This window comes from Torulaspora globosa, chromosome 1 (genome assembly GCF_014133895.1).
Source record: "Torulaspora globosa chromosome 1, complete sequence".
In the NCBI taxonomy this organism is placed as follows: domain Eukaryota; kingdom Fungi; phylum Ascomycota; class Saccharomycetes; order Saccharomycetales; family Saccharomycetaceae; genus Torulaspora; species Torulaspora globosa.
The window spans coordinates 1,556,044-1,573,731 of NC_050727.1; the positions used below are offsets into that span (position 1 = coordinate 1,556,044).

A 17,688-nucleotide genomic window follows, 5' to 3' on the forward strand; every position below is an offset into this window, starting at 1 on the left:
CCGCAGGCGATTTTTCTATCGAAACATATCACTAAGTGGTCAGATACGGCGAATCTAGTTACTGGAGCAACCACCCTCAACCTCTGCTTCGGAGGAGTGGTCAGAAAGGTCTACCAGAGATGTTGATCGCTTGCTTTGAGCTGGTTATTTTGACTGTTTACTAGCGGCAAAGTGATGATGTCTCAAAATGCCTAACTTACAAGAAACCTGACCCGAACAACGACCTACTGTCCGTATGGTCAACTGTCTGGATCAGCCCTACTAAGCTCATCGCACGAGCGCTCAGTGTCGATGCCGAGAGCATGAAAACAAGGTCGTCAAGAATCTCAACTCGTTAATAACATAATCCCAAAATCAATCCTGCAAGCATCGTATCTCAATGCCGCGATCCCGCCCCAATGCGATCTCAGAAGACTCAGCTATCCCAAGTCGTGGGATTTCAGGGACACCTAAAGGGCCTCGCAGGAGCAGCTCTGTCTCATCACTAAAATCTGATGGTTTGCAATACATTCCTCCCTGGACTACACCATATGTGATCGGAATTGGCGGTCCATCTGGTTCGGGAAAGACAAGTGTCGCGAATAAGATTGTGTCTTCGATAAATGTACCATGGACGGTTCTGATCTCTCTCGACAATTTCTACAAGCCTCTGACCCCGGAAGAAAGAAAGCGGGCGTTTCAAAATGATTATGACTTCGATCACCCCAATGCTATCGATCTGGACCTGGCTTATGAATGCATTTTGAATCTCAAGGAGGGAAAGAAAACATCGATTCCCGTCTACAGCTTTGTTGAGCACAACCGAGTTCCCAATAAGAATATTAACATATATGGTGCCAGTGTCATCGTACTGGAGGGGATCTACGCCCTACACGACAGAAGACTCCTCGATCTGATGGATCTGAAAATTTACGTTGATGCCGATCTAGACGTTTGTCTAGCAAGACGCTTATCGAGGGACATAGTTTACAGAGGGAGAGAATTGCAGGGCTGCATACAACAGTGGGAAAAATTCGTCAAGCCCAACGCCGACAAATATGTAAAGGCTTCGATGCAAAATGCAAACGCAATTGTTCCTTCGTTGAGCGATAGCACCGTAGCTGTTGAACTGCTGATAAATCACATAAAGTCGAAATTGCAGGCCAAATCGGAAGAACACCTGAAAGAGCTGATTAGATTGGGATTCTACGGATCTAAAAGCATTACTGAGTACTCGTCGGTTCATGAACTGGAGAAGACGAATCAGGTGATGTCTATTATGACCATGCTCATGGATAAGAATCTGAAGCGCGACGACTTTGTATTCTATTTCGATAGGATAGCCACCATACTGCTGTCTAAGGTTTTGGATCATCTGCCAGTATGCCACAGGACAACAATCGAGACACCTAGCGGATCCGTGATGAAGAACATTCCACAATGCAATTTTGACCAAGTGACAGCGATAAATCTGATTCCTTCAGGTGATTGCTTCACACCATCTTTGAAAAATACTATACCCAATATTTGTCTTGGCAAGCTTCTCATTCAGTCAGATTCCCAAACCGGGGAGCCGCAGCTGCACGGTGAGTTTCTACCACCGAACGTTGAGAAATTCGAAAGAGTGCTCCTGATGGCGGGTCAAGTCATATCAGGCGCGGCGATGATAATGGCCGTTCAAGTACTTCTGGATCATGGCGTTCCTCTAGAGCGTATAAATGTCGTTGTGTACTTGGCCACCGAGCTTGGTGTCAGACGTATAGTTAATGCCTTTCATGACAGAGTGGAATTCTTCGCTGGAACAATCGTGAGGAGAGAAGACGTTCATCGGCAAGCTTGGCCTAAATGCCGCTTCGTCGATGTCAAATACTTCGGATGCTGATTGCTAAAGTTTAGATATTATTTCAAACTGTTTATAGACTAATGAAAATCAAATGTAAAGTATGAGGGTTAGTATCCGAATGTTTTCATCAAGCCATACCCTAAAGATACGACGACCAGATAGGCTATGAAACTCGAAGGAACGCCGCGTGTGATGAATGATCCTACGGTCAGATAACGGTCCCCGACCTCATCGATCATGGAAATGGCAGTCACATTTGGGAAACCAGATGTAGGCAGACCCATAGCGCCCGAGCAAAGTAGACAAGCGACCATGATTAATAGTCTTGAATGATCACCCGAGGGCAAGTTGGAACCAATTTCGCTCATTAAAGGAACGATGATCATAGCTGCAACTGTATGTGACACGAAAGTTGCCATTGCGAGGATCACCAATCCAAAGATCAGAACAATGACAAAGACAGGTTTATCTTCCACGTTTTCTTTGATGATGGTAGCCATTGTGCTTAGAAGACCTGAAGAAGTCACTGCCTTACCTAGAGTGGTGCCGCCCATGGCAAGGATAACTATTGTCCACATGAAATTATTGAAGTCCTCAGACGTCAATAATCCTGAACCGAAAAATATTACCAGCGGTATGATGGAGATGATACCCATTTCGCCAAAAATCCCTGTTAGTCTGTTGGATAAGCACCAGAGTATTATGGTGCCTAAGGATACTATGGTGACAAACCATTGTTGTAAAGTGAAAGGATCCTTCAATGGGTGTAGCTGAAGAAGTTTTAAGGAAGGGTCCAGGGGGAAAGTGATCATCAACAGAATCCAGATACACACAACGCAAACCAGACATACAGGTATAGTGATCATGAACCACTCGCCCCAAGATGGCTGTGGATCCATCAGACCTATTGAGAAGATGTTTTGGGGCGAGGCGATCGGCGAAGCCATGCCTCCAATGTTTGAAGCAAGAGCTATACCGAGAATCAGCGCCTTTGCATATGAACTGTGCCTTGGCAAAGTACGTAGGAGTGGCTGAATGATGGAATAACACAGTACTGGGGCTGCAACGTTTGAAACCCACATTGATGCAAATAATGCGACGCCCATATTCGTCAAAAGAATAATCTTTGGATTGGTTCCAGCTGAGCTGAGAATATACGTGGACAAAACCTTAGCCACGTTGTATTTCGACAATGCAGCAGCTAATGTGAATCCACCCAAAAGTAACATAATGACGCTAGACCACATTGTTGACAAAATAAACTGAGAAGCTTGAATGGGTTCCATTAAACCGCCGTCAGCCTTGCTGTCCTTAAGAACCGGCAGCACCACGATAAGCAATGGAATTAACAACGATGTGACGAACAAGGGAATAGCTTCCGTAGCCCAAAGCAGAGATGCAAAGACCAAAATCGCGAAGCAATTCTTCTGCATGACATCTTCGAAAGGTGAGCATACTAAAAGAGTCAAAAAGCACATGAGTATAGCAGTAATCTTGATCAAAGCCGGTGAGCTGAGACAAAGTCCTAGAAGCTGCAAAGGGTTCGAACGCAGGAGATCACTGAAAGTGCGAGGTAAGGGAACCTCTTGAGCCAACGACTCTGCTTTAATTGTCACATTTCCGTTGTCATCAATTTCTTTGACATGGTATCGTTTCGAGATGGTCGACAAATTCTTACTCTCTGTCTTCACATTTTGAGCTTTTCTCTCCAAATTAATCATGTCCTTCCACACAGTATTTCTTTCCCAGACGACGTGTTCTCTCAAATGAGAAGATAACTCTCTCTCTGCGGACTCAAGGTCCAACAGCTCGTCTTCAGTACCAGGGGCGGGAAAAGGAAACCTGTTCTGCGAGAGCTGGGCGTATGTGATCGTTGTTTCGGTGATACATAACTGTATTCTCTTAATAGTGGAAGGATTGAAAACGTGTGAATTCTTCTCGATATACGACAGATACTCGCTCTTAATATTTGTGTCGAGCGATTTATCGAATTTTTTGCAGATCTTGGAGAAACCCGTGCGATTGAGCTCGATGAAACTCTTTAGCTCTGAGAGTTGCATGTAAATAGCTACTAGCCGCTTCTTAAGGGTAATCTTCCTCTCCATGACGGGCGACACAAAATTCGAAGTGTCGTTTGTAGCTCTTGATCTGGACTGGTATATTTCTATCTCCGAGTCATTGGGAGCCGACGATACGGAGCGCGATCTCGACCGTAGACGTCTCAGATAACTTCCCATATCCTGCTCGCGACCGTCATCGTCCTCTTCGTCATCGTCATCGACCTCCTCACCACGCCCGAGGGACCCGCCGCTAAAACGACGAGACGGTTTCTTTCTGATCTGAGAAGGCACGGCGTCGCTAAGAGACCCCACACGATTGTGCAACACATCCTGTTCAAACTCCTCCACGTCATCCTTCAATTCATTATAGTTCGCAATCAACCCAGTCTCCTGCGACTTGAAGAACTTGTCGATTTTCCTCAGCTCAACTTCCAACGCCGATATGAAGCGGTTCACATACACATCGTGAGAAGCGGCGCCTGACAACAACGGCCGCGTCTCCGGTTCTATCGTCACTGCTGGCACAGATGAATACAGCTTATCCTTCTGCAGGGCATAGATTAGTTTTTTCAAATGTGAATAAGCAATATACTTGGAAGACCACTCAGGGACAGCATTAAACTGCAAAGAATGCGAGAATTTCATTCTCTAAACACCTGCCTCGTCACAGCTGGCGGCGCCAATGCTTCACGATCTCAAGATCTCCAACTGCCCTTCTGCTATAGCTTCCACCAACACGTTTATTCCTGGCTGCTAGTTAGAGAGCTGGAAAAGATCAAAAAAGTCTCGGACAAACCAACCCTGAGGGGGACAAATCGGACAATTTATGTTTATCCGATAGGTCCGGGGACGTACCGGACATTCTCATCTGTCCGGTATCAGGGCTTATACCGGACATTTTTAGCAACCCCCCCCTTTTGGCCCCTCTTTTTTTTTGTGGAGGCTCCCTTAAAGTCGACTGCCACAAAAACAAAGGAAGTCCATCAGCAAACAACGAAGCTCTAGCAAAAATCTTGTAAGAAAGCTCCTTGTTGATACTTTGCTGATACTTTGCTGTCTTGCAAGAAGGCTCAAACTCCATACTGGTGCCACATTCTTGATCCATCTCCGTCCTTTCGCGTCGACAGATAGAGATTGATTAGAGTTTAAGTTGCATCTGTACGTGTACAGCCCTGTCACAGGGTTTTGCGTCGTTTGTGGATCCTCCGTTGTATATAAGTAGTGTTTGTATCTGTGTTTAGCTTTGCAGCTCGTTTGGGAAAGGTATCTGGGAACATGGAAGGCGCAGAAACGAGATGGGCTTTGAATAGGCCGGTATCAGCTCATATCACGGTCCATTACGAGGATGGAAACAAGGAATCGGGCGAAGGCTTCGAGCCTGTGGCGGGCAATAAGGTGGTGAAGACGGTTCTGAACATAGAAGCAGATGAGCCGGGCGTTCTGGAGCCGAGTGGGCCGAGCAGCAGGTCGTCGATGGGTTCTCTCCGTCGATATTCGTTGAGGGAAGCGTCCAGGGAGGAGCCGGAGGAGGGTTATGTGTCGCCAGCGTCGTCGCGGCGGGCGTCGAATGCGAATTCGCTGCACATTAGCGACTTTTATCAGTGTGTGCATCGAGATAACGGCGAGCAGGGCTCGCCGAAAACGGCAGGCAGCAATCCGGTCGCCAGAAGGTATAGCGAGCCCAGGCTGCCCCACAACCATTACAGTCGTCATCATTTCCAAGTGCATCAGCATCGTGGTTCATGTGTCAGCACGGCGAGCGGGAACTCGCCAATACTGAGAAGCCTGTCTTGCGCCGCGGACATGGATCCTACCATCATGCGGTTGCCACCTCTGACGAAGCGGAGATCGCCGCAGGCTGGCGAAGAGGGAGCCTCGCTGTCGCCCTGCTCGTCGTCGTCGTCCATAGCGGATAGCTATTGCTTGGATCTGTCGTGTGCCTGCACCAGACATCATCATAGAAGAAACTCCGTTGCGGTAAAGTTCAATAAAGCATTATATAAGAGGGCTTAAGTCATGATAACACTTTCTGTGTAACAGCTGTCTAACAAGTCGTTAAGCGCGTTCGCATTGCCTGTGCCTGAGATGCTTTGAGTTGGAGCGTCTCCCCGGCGCTGTCGCTGTTGTCTCTCGCATGTTATCACTAACCAGTTGCACTCGCCGATCTTTTTGGTGAGCTTGATCAGCAATGTGTTTTGCACTTTACCCATGAACATGTCGTTCTTCCAGGCCGAAATGATCCACTCCGTGACGTCCATCTTCCCGACTCGTACTTTGGAGTCGTCAGCTCTTTCTCTCTGGAGCTTCATGGGTTGCTGTAGGGTCATCCCACCTGCTCCGAGCGCTAGCGTTCCGCCTTCTGCACAATTTCCGCCCTCTAGCATGCCCAGCAGCTCGTCGAACGAATTTTGCTCCTTGGCGAACTGCAGCCACGTCGCTACAGCATACTGGTCGTCGCCAACTTTGGGACCCTGTTTGCCGTTCTCTGAATTGTCAAGCACCTCTGTGTTGAATCCGTTGTCAAACGTTGTGATGTATCTGTTTGACGACTCTGAAAAGAAAGTCGTTATCACCCTCAAGGTCTGGTCCTCGAATTGGTCGAGAAAATTGTTTTCCACCTTGGAAAAAGACGTCTTGGACGAGTAGAAGCGCTGTTTGGCGGTTGCTGCCTGGTATATCAGCGTGGTGAAGTCGTTGCCCTTCGAGCTTTCAAAGGGAATCGTCAACGTCAAAGCTTTTGACGACCTGGCCGTATATGCGGCTGGTGGGTATTGGTCGATATGGAAGATATCTGACAGGTAAAAATCATTCACTTTCCCCTCGTGGTTCAGCGACCGCAGGTATCCGACAAACAGCCTGTGTAGAGCGCTGCCCCGGTTGTGGTACGACCGGATCACGGGCGGTAGATCATCATCTGGGTCCTCGGTCCTTTCCCGCGTGAAACAGGTGGGCCCAGCGGTGAATATAAGGTCCATCTGCCCGCTCTTGTGGATGAGCTGCTTGTTATTCTGCAGCAAAATGCACAAGATGAACTCTAAAAATGCAAACACGCAGAAAGTGTAGTCCTTGTTGGGAAGAAACTTCGACAGTCTGAAGTGGAACGATTCCAGCGGGTATCCATTTTCCCTCTCCCATTTCACAAATCTGTGGTACGAGTCCCAGGGCATTATGCCGAGCGGGAACTGATTCCAGAGAATTCTCAACGCCAGTGACAAAGTGTTTATTCTTTCCTTGAAATTAGCCTTTATCGCAGTCGCCAAATCGTCACCTTTCAAGCTGCAACCATCATGTGGGAACAAGTTTTTCAGCACACTGGTCACCTCGACCACTTCCTTCTGCGAGAAATGGTGCAGGTTCGGCTTGAAAACCTGCAGGAGCACCTTGCTGTCTTCGTTCTGCAAAATCAGCTCCCTGGTGCGATTTATCAAGTACTGTATCACGTATCTGGTGGACGTTGGATTTATTGCGCCCGGTTTCTCGAAAATATCAAACCTCTCGCTCTTATCTGCGTTTAGATACGCCTTCGAATCGTAGATGTAGTACCTGTTGCCTTGACCCCCGCTTACACTCGACATAACCTCGGAAGAAACTGTCCTGGGGCTCCCCAATGGCGAGAACACCGGTTTCGGCACCTCGATCGGCGCGGAAAACGACCTAACCTGCGGCTTTTCCTTCTGTTTCCTTTCACCCCTTCTCATCTTCTCCAGTCCCTGCATCACACTGCTGCTGCTTCTCAATTGCTGCTTGTTCCCGCTGCCGTTGCCATTACTACGGAATCTCTCCTTCAAGTTTCTAAACATGCTGCTCATAGCGCTCCCGAGCTCCAGCTCTTTCGAAATGACCAATACACTGGATTCCCCGGTACATTCCCAACACACAAGCTCTTATATACTGGCTTACTTTCCCCAGAACACGAAATGTTTGTTATGGTTTAAGCTCGTTTCAGCTTGCAGAAATGTTTCAGGACGCGAATGCTAGTATGACGCCATAGAGGTTGAAATTTGAAAAATTTCAGTTTAAGAAATCGATGAGCTCGGTTAAAACTGCTGAAAGCGGGCGAATAGGTGGTTAGGATGGTCTGCTACGCTGGGAAGCTGGTGCTGGCACCGATGGTGAGGGCTGGTGAGCTTCCAACGAGGCTGCTGGCGCTACAGCACGGAGCAGATCTGGTTTGGTCTCCGGAAATTGTGGACAAGAAGCTGATCCAGTGCGATCGGATTGTTAACGAAAAGCTTAAAACTGTGGATTTCGTTATCCCATCGACTGGCGGAGCCAAGCCGGCGACATTGGTGTTTAGGACTTTCCCGGAGAAGGAGAGAGGGAAGATAATCTTCCAGATCGGGACGGCTACGCCGTCCCTGGCGCTGGAAGCAGCCTTGAAGGTGATTAGGGACGTCGATGGGATTGACGTGAACGCGGGATGCCCGAAACACTTCTCTATCCATTCGGGGATGGGTGCTGCCTTGCTGAGAACGCCAGACAGGCTGTGCGCGATTCTGGAAGAGCTCGTCGCCAAGGTCGGTAAGCCGCATGGGAAGCCCATCAGTGTCAAGATACGGCTTCTGGACGATGAGAAGTCTACCTTGCAGTTGGTGGAAAGACTGTGTTCCACGGGGATCTCGAACCTGACGGTCCATTGCAGAACAACGCCCATGAGGAACCGTGAGGCGCCCATCAGGGACTATATCCCAGGCATCTACAGGATATGCCAGAAGATGAGCGTCTCTTTGATAATGAACGGTGCCGTACGAGACAGAGGCCATTTCAACAGTTTGAAAGAAGAGCTGCGGCTGCCGGGCGACATTGGGGGGATGATGGCCGACTGTGCTGAGAGCAACCCTACGGTCTTCAGCGGAAACCCGCTGCCATGGTATGAAAGCTGTAGGCAATATATCAAAATAGCGGCGGAATTCGATAACCATCTGGGAAACACCAAGTATATGCTCTCGAGATTGGTTCCTGGTAAGAGCAAGTTCTTCCAGCTTTTTGCTCGATGCAAGACAATGGTTGAGATCCAGTACGTTCTGAATCAGCTAGGACCCAATGGAGAGATGTTGTTAGATCCTTCTGCCTACATCGATAGTTGCAGGGAGCAGGAAAAGCTGCTCAAGCGGAAGGCTAACGATTTGAAGTCACAGCAAAAGCAACAAGAGAAGAGGAGGAAGTTAGCAGGTAATGTTGACTCGAACTTACAGGCATGAGCCAAGGCATTGTAACAGATATATATTCAGGTACGCGTTGTTACAGTTAACCAATCGTCATAGACTTTTCGGTCATCTATATCTACATATACAAATAAAATTGTTTATAATCGATAGCAATAATCGGAATAAATGAGCTTCAAACTAGTGGTCGGGCCAGGGAAAAACAACAACCAAACCCCTGACCATAGCCACTCGTTACATCCTTCATTTTTGTTCCTAAAGAGTAAATTGATGTCACCTGTAGGTGACGGCTTATTTCAGACATTTGGAAATCTTTTCCTTGTCTTCGGTGGACAACATCTTCAACACTTCGGACAGTCCGTTAATAACATTATCGTGATCGTTTCTTAGAGACTTGGCCAAGCCTTGAGCAAACGATTCTACTTTCAAGGATTTCAAATGCTCATCCAGTAGCTGATAGTTTTCTTCTATCCAAGTGGCAACTTGTCTATCATTTTCGTGATCAACAGATGCTGGGTACCATGATCTCAGTCTAGCAATCTTCTCTAATCTCGACGCTAGTGGCAATTCGGCATCTAATCTCTTGATCAAATATTCTTCATTCAATCTACGTCTCAATCTCCAGAAGAAGAAGCGACGGGCCTCTGTCCAATGTAATTCCTTTCTGATTACGCCTTTAGCCAACATACGGGTTGACCTATCGTGTAGGTCGGCGAATTGTACACTGATTTGACTGTAAATTGGTGATAGTAATTGTTCGCGGCTGGCAAGTTTTTTGGAGATCTCTTGATGTTCTTCGCTCGATAGCGATGAATCAGCCAGTTTTTGTTTCAACGCTTTGTAAGTTGGATCCAATCTGGCCATAGTTCCGAGTAGTTTCTCTCTACGGTACTTGACACCAACCATACCTGCAGGTTCTAGAATACCAGCCCTAGAGTCAACATCAGCGTACATTTCCATTTGCTCTGGATTGATGGTTGGATCAACGACAACCCAAGAACCACCTCTCAATTCACCGGTTGGTGGAATATAAATCATGATTGGCTGCTTATAGTCAACCAAGGCATCGACAATGAAGGAACCGTATTTTAAGACCTCATTGTACATATCACGTTGGCCACCTGAGAAACCTCTCCAGTTAGCTAGAATCATTAGAGGTAGTTGCTCACCGTGATTGAAATCGTTAATTGCTTGGGCGGTCTTGAAAGCAGAATTTGGATACCACACTTGACCAGCTTCCTGGATCAAGGTCTCAGTTGAGCTAGGATTAGCTGGATCAGCTGGGATCAAGTTTTCAATCATTCTGGTTTCGACAGCGATGACACCCAGTGGAATACCTCCCAGACGTGCTCTACCAACGACAACACCCTTCGCCCAGCCGGACAAAGTTTCGAAGAAACTACCTTTATCAAAGAGACCGGATTGGTAACCTTCCTCAGTGTCACGACCAGCAATCATCCATCTGACGTCGTAAGCCTCGTTTTCTTGCGGAGCATACTCAATTGCACGATCCCATTTGTCTTGGGTTTCGAGGATTGGCACGGGCATGTTGCGCTTGGCAGGAATGTAAGACAACCATTCATAAATTTTTTCAACAGCAGCCAAGTCATCTGCTGCTGTTAAATGCGAAACACCATTATTGTACATGATCTGGGTACCACCGAGTTGAAGGTTGGAGGAGTAAACTTCTCTACCCAAAACCTTATTAATTGCTGGTGCACCGGTCAAGATGATTGGTTGACCCTCAATTTGAATGGCTCTTTGACCTAATCTAACCAAGTAGGCACCGATACCAACAGATCTACATGTAACCAGAGTTATGGTGAAAATATCGTGGTAAGCTTTTGAGGTAGCACCTGCAATCAAGCCAGATCCCTTCAAACATTCCACACCCAGGCCGTCATCGGCACCGATGATTGCTTTGATGACATGCCTCTCCTGGCCTTCTTCAACTATGCGCTCAGTGACCACGGCATTATCTTTACCATATTTCTTCAATTCTTGCAAGTTTTCGCTGGTCAAATATAGGTAGTCGAAACCTTTAGTGGAGTCGGAGGCATCTTTCCAAGCAACCAGGAATAAAGGCACTAATTCTTCGGCGATACCGATTCTAGCACCAGAGTTGGCAGACAAGTATATTCTTGGAATACCACGTTTTCTGGCATACTCAGTAACTTTGTTAAAGAATTCATCTTCCTGTGGGCCAAATGAACCAATTTTGAAAGTGATATCATTAGCAACAACGACGAACTGACGACCACGAGGGTATTCAGGAGTCTTAACAGTAATCTTGAATGCAACCATACCGATTGCATTGGCACCAGCCTCCCGATCAACTTCGGTCAATTCGCCATTTTCATCTTCAATCAATTCGTTAGCAACGAAGAAATCATCAGCTAGCTTTGTTTCTGGAGAGTATTTTTCCCACTGGGAGACAGCAGCTTGATGAAACAAATCTGGAAAATCGTAAACGTAAGTTGTGCCCATCAAGTGTGCTTTGTAACGCTTTGGTTGCAACCATTCCTTTACAGGGTATGGGGTAGCGATTGGCCTCAAGTGCATAGATCCTGGTTTACCTAACGACTTGAAGACCCACTCGCCCTTCGCATTCTTCACCTCGGTATACAGTTCTGTTTTGACAACATAGCCGGAAACATTGTTAATCAAAGCGCGCAGAGGAACCGGAGTTTTAGTTTGTGGGTCTTGAATGATAATACGGATCTCGGCAGATGCGATTCTCAATCTCAACAGCCTCTTTCCGAACCTTTGCAGGAAGCCGCCAAAGGCGGCCTCGACATCTTCTGGAGAAACGTCGAAAACGGCAGAAAAGTTAATGAAGATATGGTTCAAGTCAGAATTTGAGGTGTCAATAATTTCAAGGTTATCCAGAATATCGCTCATCAATCTGTTTGCTTCAGAAGTCAGATACTCTTGGATGGAAATGTCATCGCGAATACGTCCAGTTCTAATGATACCTCTGGTAAAGAATCTCTTATCTAAAGGAGATGTCTTACCAACTGCTTCATAAACATGGATGTTTCTGTTTTCAGTGAAAATCGACTTGATGTTAAAATTCGACATTCTTCCTAACTCCAACTGGAAAGCCAGAGCAGGCTCGATATGACGAATTGTTTCATCTTCATTATAGCTTGGGCCCTTGAAAGTGTAATACTTTGGATAAGAACCATCGCTGTATCCAAACATGAAGGTGATACGACGAATAGCGGATGAGATAAGTTCTTGCTTATTGGTTTCCAAAATTTCACTCAATCTCTTCAAGACTTCCTGTTCTGACTCAAATCCATCGGTTGAGTGGACATAAATGTTGGCGACATTGCTCAAAGATTGAGTGCTTCCGGATCTGTCTGGAGCTGGACCGTTAGCAGACGAGCTGTTTCTTGGAATGACCTCCAGACTTTGAGATAAAGCATCGTCAGCATCGTCGAGGTGCTCGGCAGACACTAAGATACCTGTTCTCAACGGCGAGCTCTGGCTATCAGCAGTGTAAGTCAGGTCAGAAACAGACATCGCTCTGTTCATGCCCAGCTTAGATTTCATCTGAGGAATTGCTGTGAAAGCTGCGGATGGCAACTGGAACTTCCATTCGCAGATCGGATTATTTGTATTGTGAACATGGACATCTCCGATCGTGTAAGCTCTATAAGCTCTACGAATGTAAACTTGAGCAGCAGCAGCAGCGACAGCAGGATCGCGGTGACTCAAAAATTGGGTCAAAACATCGAACACCACATAGTTGGAATCAATCAAATCCTTCAAAATTTCCATGTCAGGTTCAGTGCGCTTTGGTTTCGTGGCTCCATAAGAAGTCTGAACGACAGAAGATTTTAGGATGTGTTCAATCTGCTCTGTTCTTTCCTTGACTGAGGGCAATGCGCCTTGAATCAAGATCTCCCTAGCTTGCAAGGCTACCTTAGCGGTAGCCTTGGATTGCAATTCCACAATGTGCTTTAATGGAGCGGAAATAATGGAAGCAACATCTGAAGATATCTTACAGAGAGGTTGGTAATGCTTCAAAATTGCTAGAATCAAATTGTTCTTTGCTGAAACCTTTGCATGTGATAAAACAATCAGTACAACCTTTTCTAAATTATCAATGTTTTCATCACGCAACTTCAAAATGACGTTCTCTTCGCGAACATTTGGACCGTTGAACAGTTTTTCAACGTTATAGTACTCCTCCAGGAACTTGACAAACACAGAGTGTTCGTGAGCAGCCAAACCATTCGCATAGCGTCTTGTAATTTCCAACAATGGCTCCACCACAACGCCCAGCATGCTGTCTGAGTCTGGTTGTTTCAAAGCGCTTTCCATTAACTTAGTTAGCTGCCTGGCTGGAAATATAGCAGAACGTTTAGCAGAACGATCGACTAATTGTTCCAATTGCTCATCAAGCTTTGCTGGTAATCTCGAATGTAGAGCAGAAATTTGTAGCTTCCACTCAGAGTAAGGCAATTTTGGATCCCTCAAAACCTCAATTAATTGTTGCAAAGAGGCATTCATGATCACTTGGTTATCATAGCCCTTCAATATGTTCTCAAGAGTTGTAACCAAGGACTTGAATTTGTAGGCTGGTTTTGTACCCTCGATAATTGGGGCTCCCAAATCTGGTAGCATACCTTCGAATGGCAAAGCATGCTTCACCTTTGAAGGGTCATCCAGACTCAAGATTGCAATAATGTCACCGGCAGCAATGGTGGAACCAGGTTGCTTCAACAATTGAACTACACCGCTTTCTTGTGCGATCAAGGGCATTTGCATTTTCATCACTTCAACTTCAGCGTATGGCTGACCGGCAGTAATGTGGTCACCATTCTCAACCAAGAATTTGACCAGTTTACCTGGAGATGGGGTACGTAGTTGCGTGGGATCATTTTCAACTTCTAACAGCGTCGTCATTGAGTCAACAGAGAGTCTCGTTGCGGCGACTTCCTCCTTCCAGTAGATTGTGTGAGATTTACCGCCAACGGCAATCAAGAGACCGCCATCAGAAAGTTTGCGAGCACGAACTTCGCACTTAGAACCATTGATGAAGAGAGTATAACGATCATCTGCAGATTTCGCAACAGTGAACTTGTATCTTTTACCTTCATGAATAAATTCCACTGGGAACATAGTCTGTAGCAAAGTCTTTGCCGGCACTTGGCCTCTCTTCAAGGAGTCGATATAGTCCTGACGAGCCGCTTCAGATGCAATAAAAGCCTTAGTAGCAGCTCCACAAATAACAGCTAATGTTGGATCTGGCTTTTCAGCTGTCATTTTCTGAGAAATTAAGTCATCTAACCAACCAGTGGTGATGGTGTTTTCCTCGAAATCTTCAGTCTCCAGTAGTTTGATTAAATATTCGACAGTGGTTCTAAAATCACCTCTGATCGATAATTCTTTCAAAGCGACAACCATATGCTTCCTTGAGGCCTGTCTATTTTCACCGAAGGCAAAAATATGACCAAACTGCGAATCGGAAAATGAATGAATACCACCATTATTACCAACAGAGAAGTAACCCCAAACATTTGAGGAAGAACGGAAATTTAAATCATGTAAAGAACCACCGGATGGCTTAAAACCTTCATTTGGATCTTCCGAAGTAATACGACAAGCGGTGCAGTGGCCCTTTGGAATTGGCCTTCTTTGAGTTTTCAAGGATTGTTCGGATTTGAACTCAAAATCGATTGGGGTAGCAGTATGTGGGTTCAATCCGTACAGCTCTCTAATATCACGAATTCTGTGCATTGGAATACCCATCGCAATTTGCAATTGAGCAGCAGGTAGATTAACACCTGAAACCATCTCTGTAGTTGGATGCTCCACTTGTAATCTTGGATTTAATTCCAAGAAATAAAATTTGTCATCATCATGAGAATATAAATACTCGACAGTACCAGCGGAGACATAACCGACCAGTTTACCTAATCTAATCGCAGCCTTCTCCATTTCGGTGAAAGTGTCGGGTTTAGCGATTGTCACTGGGGCCTCTTCTATAATCTTTTGATGACGTCTTTGCACGGAACAGTCACGACCAAACAGCGAGATATTTGTACCGTATTGATCTGCTAGCAATTGCACTTCCAAGTGACGTGCCTTGCCAGCCAATTTCATGATGAAGATAGGAGAGCCAGGAATTTCATTGGCGGCTTGGTGATATAACGAGATGAAATCCTCTTCGCGCTCAACTTTCCTGATACCTTTACCACCACCACCTTCGGAGGCTTTAATCATCACTGGGAAACCGATCTCTTTGGCCTTTATTAAACCATCCTCTGGAGAAGAACAGCAACCCTTTGCGTAAACGGAATCTTCCACCGAGACCAAGTTAGTTTCTTCATCGACTTTAACTTCATCGACACCAGTACCAGACCAAGGTATACAGGGGACCTTTGCGTGTTGGGCAACGATGGTAGAAGAAATCTTATCACCTAGCGACCTCATTGCATTGCCCGGAGGCCCAATGAAGATAACTTTCCTCTTTGATCTAGCCAAACTTTCCGGCAGCAGTGGGTTCTCTGAAGCGTGACCCCAACCTGCCCAGACGGCATCTACATCTGCTCTTTCAGCGATGTCGACGATAAGATCAACGTTAGCATAGTTGTTGTTATTTGTACCACCTGGAACTTCTACGTATTGATCAGCCATTCTAATGTACTCAGCGTTGGCCTCCAAATCTTCTGGTGTGGCCATCGCAACAAATTGCACTGCCCTTTCGTTACCAAATGTTTCGTAAGCCCATTTCCTCACCGAACGAATCTCCTTCACTGCAGCAATACCGTTATTGGCAATAAGCACTTTCGATATAACTGTGTGGCCACCGTGAGTTCTGACGAAATTCTTTAAAGGAGACTCTTCCGCGGTCTGCAAATTGTTGTACCCAATGAAGTGGGGCGCCAGCTTCGCATGCTGGCTAGAGTAATCTGTAGTCTCATATTCACCATTTTGATTCGAAACCTCGAACAAACTCTCTTCACTCATCTTGGTTAGCTTATTCTTTGTACTAATGAACTTGGGCCAATGCTGACGGATTCGTAATTTGGATACAATGTAACTGGTTAAGGGGATCCTCGTACTCGACGTATAGACTTTGTTCAAAAACAAAAGGCTGCTACGAGTAAATGTAATCGTGAAACTCTTTCTGTTAGTCTTTGTTAATTTTTTCCTAGAAAAATCACAACTTCAACGATCGATGGGAAACGATTGACATTCGCTTGATTTACTCCAGGCTCCATATCTCGAGCAAACGTTCCCGCCGAGAAAATTTCAGCCGAACACTAGTCGTCTTCAATATCTCTAGTCCAAGTTCGCCAACCCTAGGGACGTCCCCGATGCGCGAAACTCGAAGAGAACTTCGTTGGGCGGAACGAATTGTTGAGAAAAAAAAAAAAAAAGGAAGAACGCGGCAATCCATCTCAATCACGTGATCGTCTGGGTCAAACAAAACTCGTCAATAATATACATACTATCGTGGAGAATCCGACGGATCTGTCTATCGGGAACGTTGGAATATTAAAATAAGCGAAGAGTTTATAACCGTAATTATCCTCTTGTCACCACCAACTAAAAAAATTGGGATGTCTATCGCAAACGTAATGGTATCTTGTCTCTTTCTTCTCTAACGTATTCTCTTGATAGCAAAGATAAAGGATAGGTAGCGTGTTGTTTGGTTGGTTGTTGTTTGTTGTTGTTGTTTTCGTCTTTGTGAGGGAAAGACATTTTGCCGCCGACTCTAGATCTGTTTTGGTTTTATACTCGAGGCGAGCGCCAGATTTTTTAGGGGAACCCGCCTGAAATTGACGGGTCTCTGGGCGCGAAGCCGAACCGGGAAAAAATCGGTGGGTAACCAGTGCTAGTGAAATTTTTGTTGGGATTCGCATTCATACATACAATACACAGAGTAAAGAATGGCACCGAAGCGCTAATTGAAGGCATTGGAATGCAGGAAAATTGGTGGATAGGGTTACGGTAATGGTTTGCTGATGATGATGTCAGTTGACAAAAAGGCCCGAGGCTAAGGTTTTGTTTTTTGTTTTTTTTTCTCCTTGGTTCCAAGATAGCAGATCTGTTTCGAATGTGACAGTTGTTGACGTTCTTTCGGTGTTAGGCTAAGTTGAGGTTTTGTTGAGCTTTGGGTTGCGTAACGGAGTTCGTTGACAAACGGCGGTAGCCGCGGAGGTTATGTTTTTGAGTGTCTGGAGCGCAGCGCGAAGCGTAGCCGGAGCGAATGGCGTAATTTCTTGAAGAAGCTGCGTTTTGCAGGAGGCCTGTCGTCGAGGATATAGTCAAGCTGCGATTGGGTGGTGCTGCAGGTCTCGATCCAGCGGGTGTCGACCGCGCGGTGCTGCATAAAGGATCTGTAGACGTGCATTTCGTGGGCCAGTCTGGAGCACCAGCGGGGCGTGGCGGAGGAGGACTCGGTGAGCGCGGCGTAGTGCGAGTCGCCGATGCAGTTTTCATCGTTCAGGATCGCCCATCGCGGCGGGTTAGACTCTTGCCAGCAGTGGAAATCGGTCGCTTGAGGCTCGGTAAACACGCTCATGGCCGGGCTGTGGCATTCTCAGCCATCACTAAAGCGGTGGATTTCCAGGGTCCCTTATATAGCCGCTACTCCGGCCTAAAGTTAGCTTACTTTCAC

At 46.2% G+C, this 17,688-nt stretch overlaps 6 protein-coding genes across 6 annotated transcripts; 3 read left to right on the forward strand and 3 right to left on the reverse strand.

Moving 5' to 3' along the window:
* Positions 1-379: 379 nt before the first annotated feature.
* URK1 (uridine kinase URK1) lies at positions 380-1,861 on the forward strand (the record flags this gene model as incomplete). Its single annotated transcript, XM_037281841.1, has 1 exon — positions 380-1,861. The coding sequence occupies one exon, from the start codon at positions 380-382 to the stop codon at positions 1,859-1,861; it is 1,482 nt and encodes a 493-aa protein (XP_037137736.1).
* Positions 1,862-1,929: 68 nt separating this feature from the next.
* PHO91 (Pho91p) lies at positions 1,930-4,527 on the reverse strand (the record flags this gene model as incomplete). The annotated part of the gene is made up of 1 exon (XM_037281842.1): positions 1,930-4,527. One exon carries the CDS (start codon positions 4,525-4,527, stop codon positions 1,930-1,932), a length of 2,598 nt encoding a protein of 865 aa, XP_037137737.1.
* Positions 4,528-5,157: 630 nt separating this feature from the next.
* Positions 5,158-5,895, forward strand: HG536_0A08800 (uncharacterized protein; the record flags this gene model as incomplete). Its single annotated transcript, XM_037281843.1, has 1 exon — positions 5,158-5,895. One exon carries the CDS (start codon positions 5,158-5,160, stop codon positions 5,893-5,895), a length of 738 nt encoding a protein of 245 aa, XP_037137738.1.
* On the reverse strand, positions 5,892-7,691 carry HG536_0A08810 (uncharacterized protein; the record flags this gene model as incomplete). The annotated part of the gene is made up of 1 exon (XM_037281844.1): positions 5,892-7,691. One exon carries the CDS (start codon positions 7,689-7,691, stop codon positions 5,892-5,894), a length of 1,800 nt encoding a protein of 599 aa, XP_037137739.1.
* Positions 7,692-7,955: 264 nt separating this feature from the next.
* SMM1 (tRNA-dihydrouridine(20) synthase (NAD(+))) lies at positions 7,956-9,083 on the forward strand (the record flags this gene model as incomplete). Its single annotated transcript, XM_037281845.1, has 1 exon — positions 7,956-9,083. The coding sequence occupies one exon, from the start codon at positions 7,956-7,958 to the stop codon at positions 9,081-9,083; it is 1,128 nt and encodes a 375-aa protein (XP_037137740.1).
* A 255-nt stretch (positions 9,084-9,338) lies between these two features.
* ACC1 (acetyl-CoA carboxylase ACC1) lies at positions 9,339-16,031 on the reverse strand (the record flags this gene model as incomplete). The annotated part of the gene is made up of 1 exon (XM_037281846.1): positions 9,339-16,031. One exon carries the CDS (start codon positions 16,029-16,031, stop codon positions 9,339-9,341), a length of 6,693 nt encoding a protein of 2,230 aa, XP_037137741.1.
* Between the last annotated feature and the right edge of the window lie 1,657 nt (positions 16,032-17,688).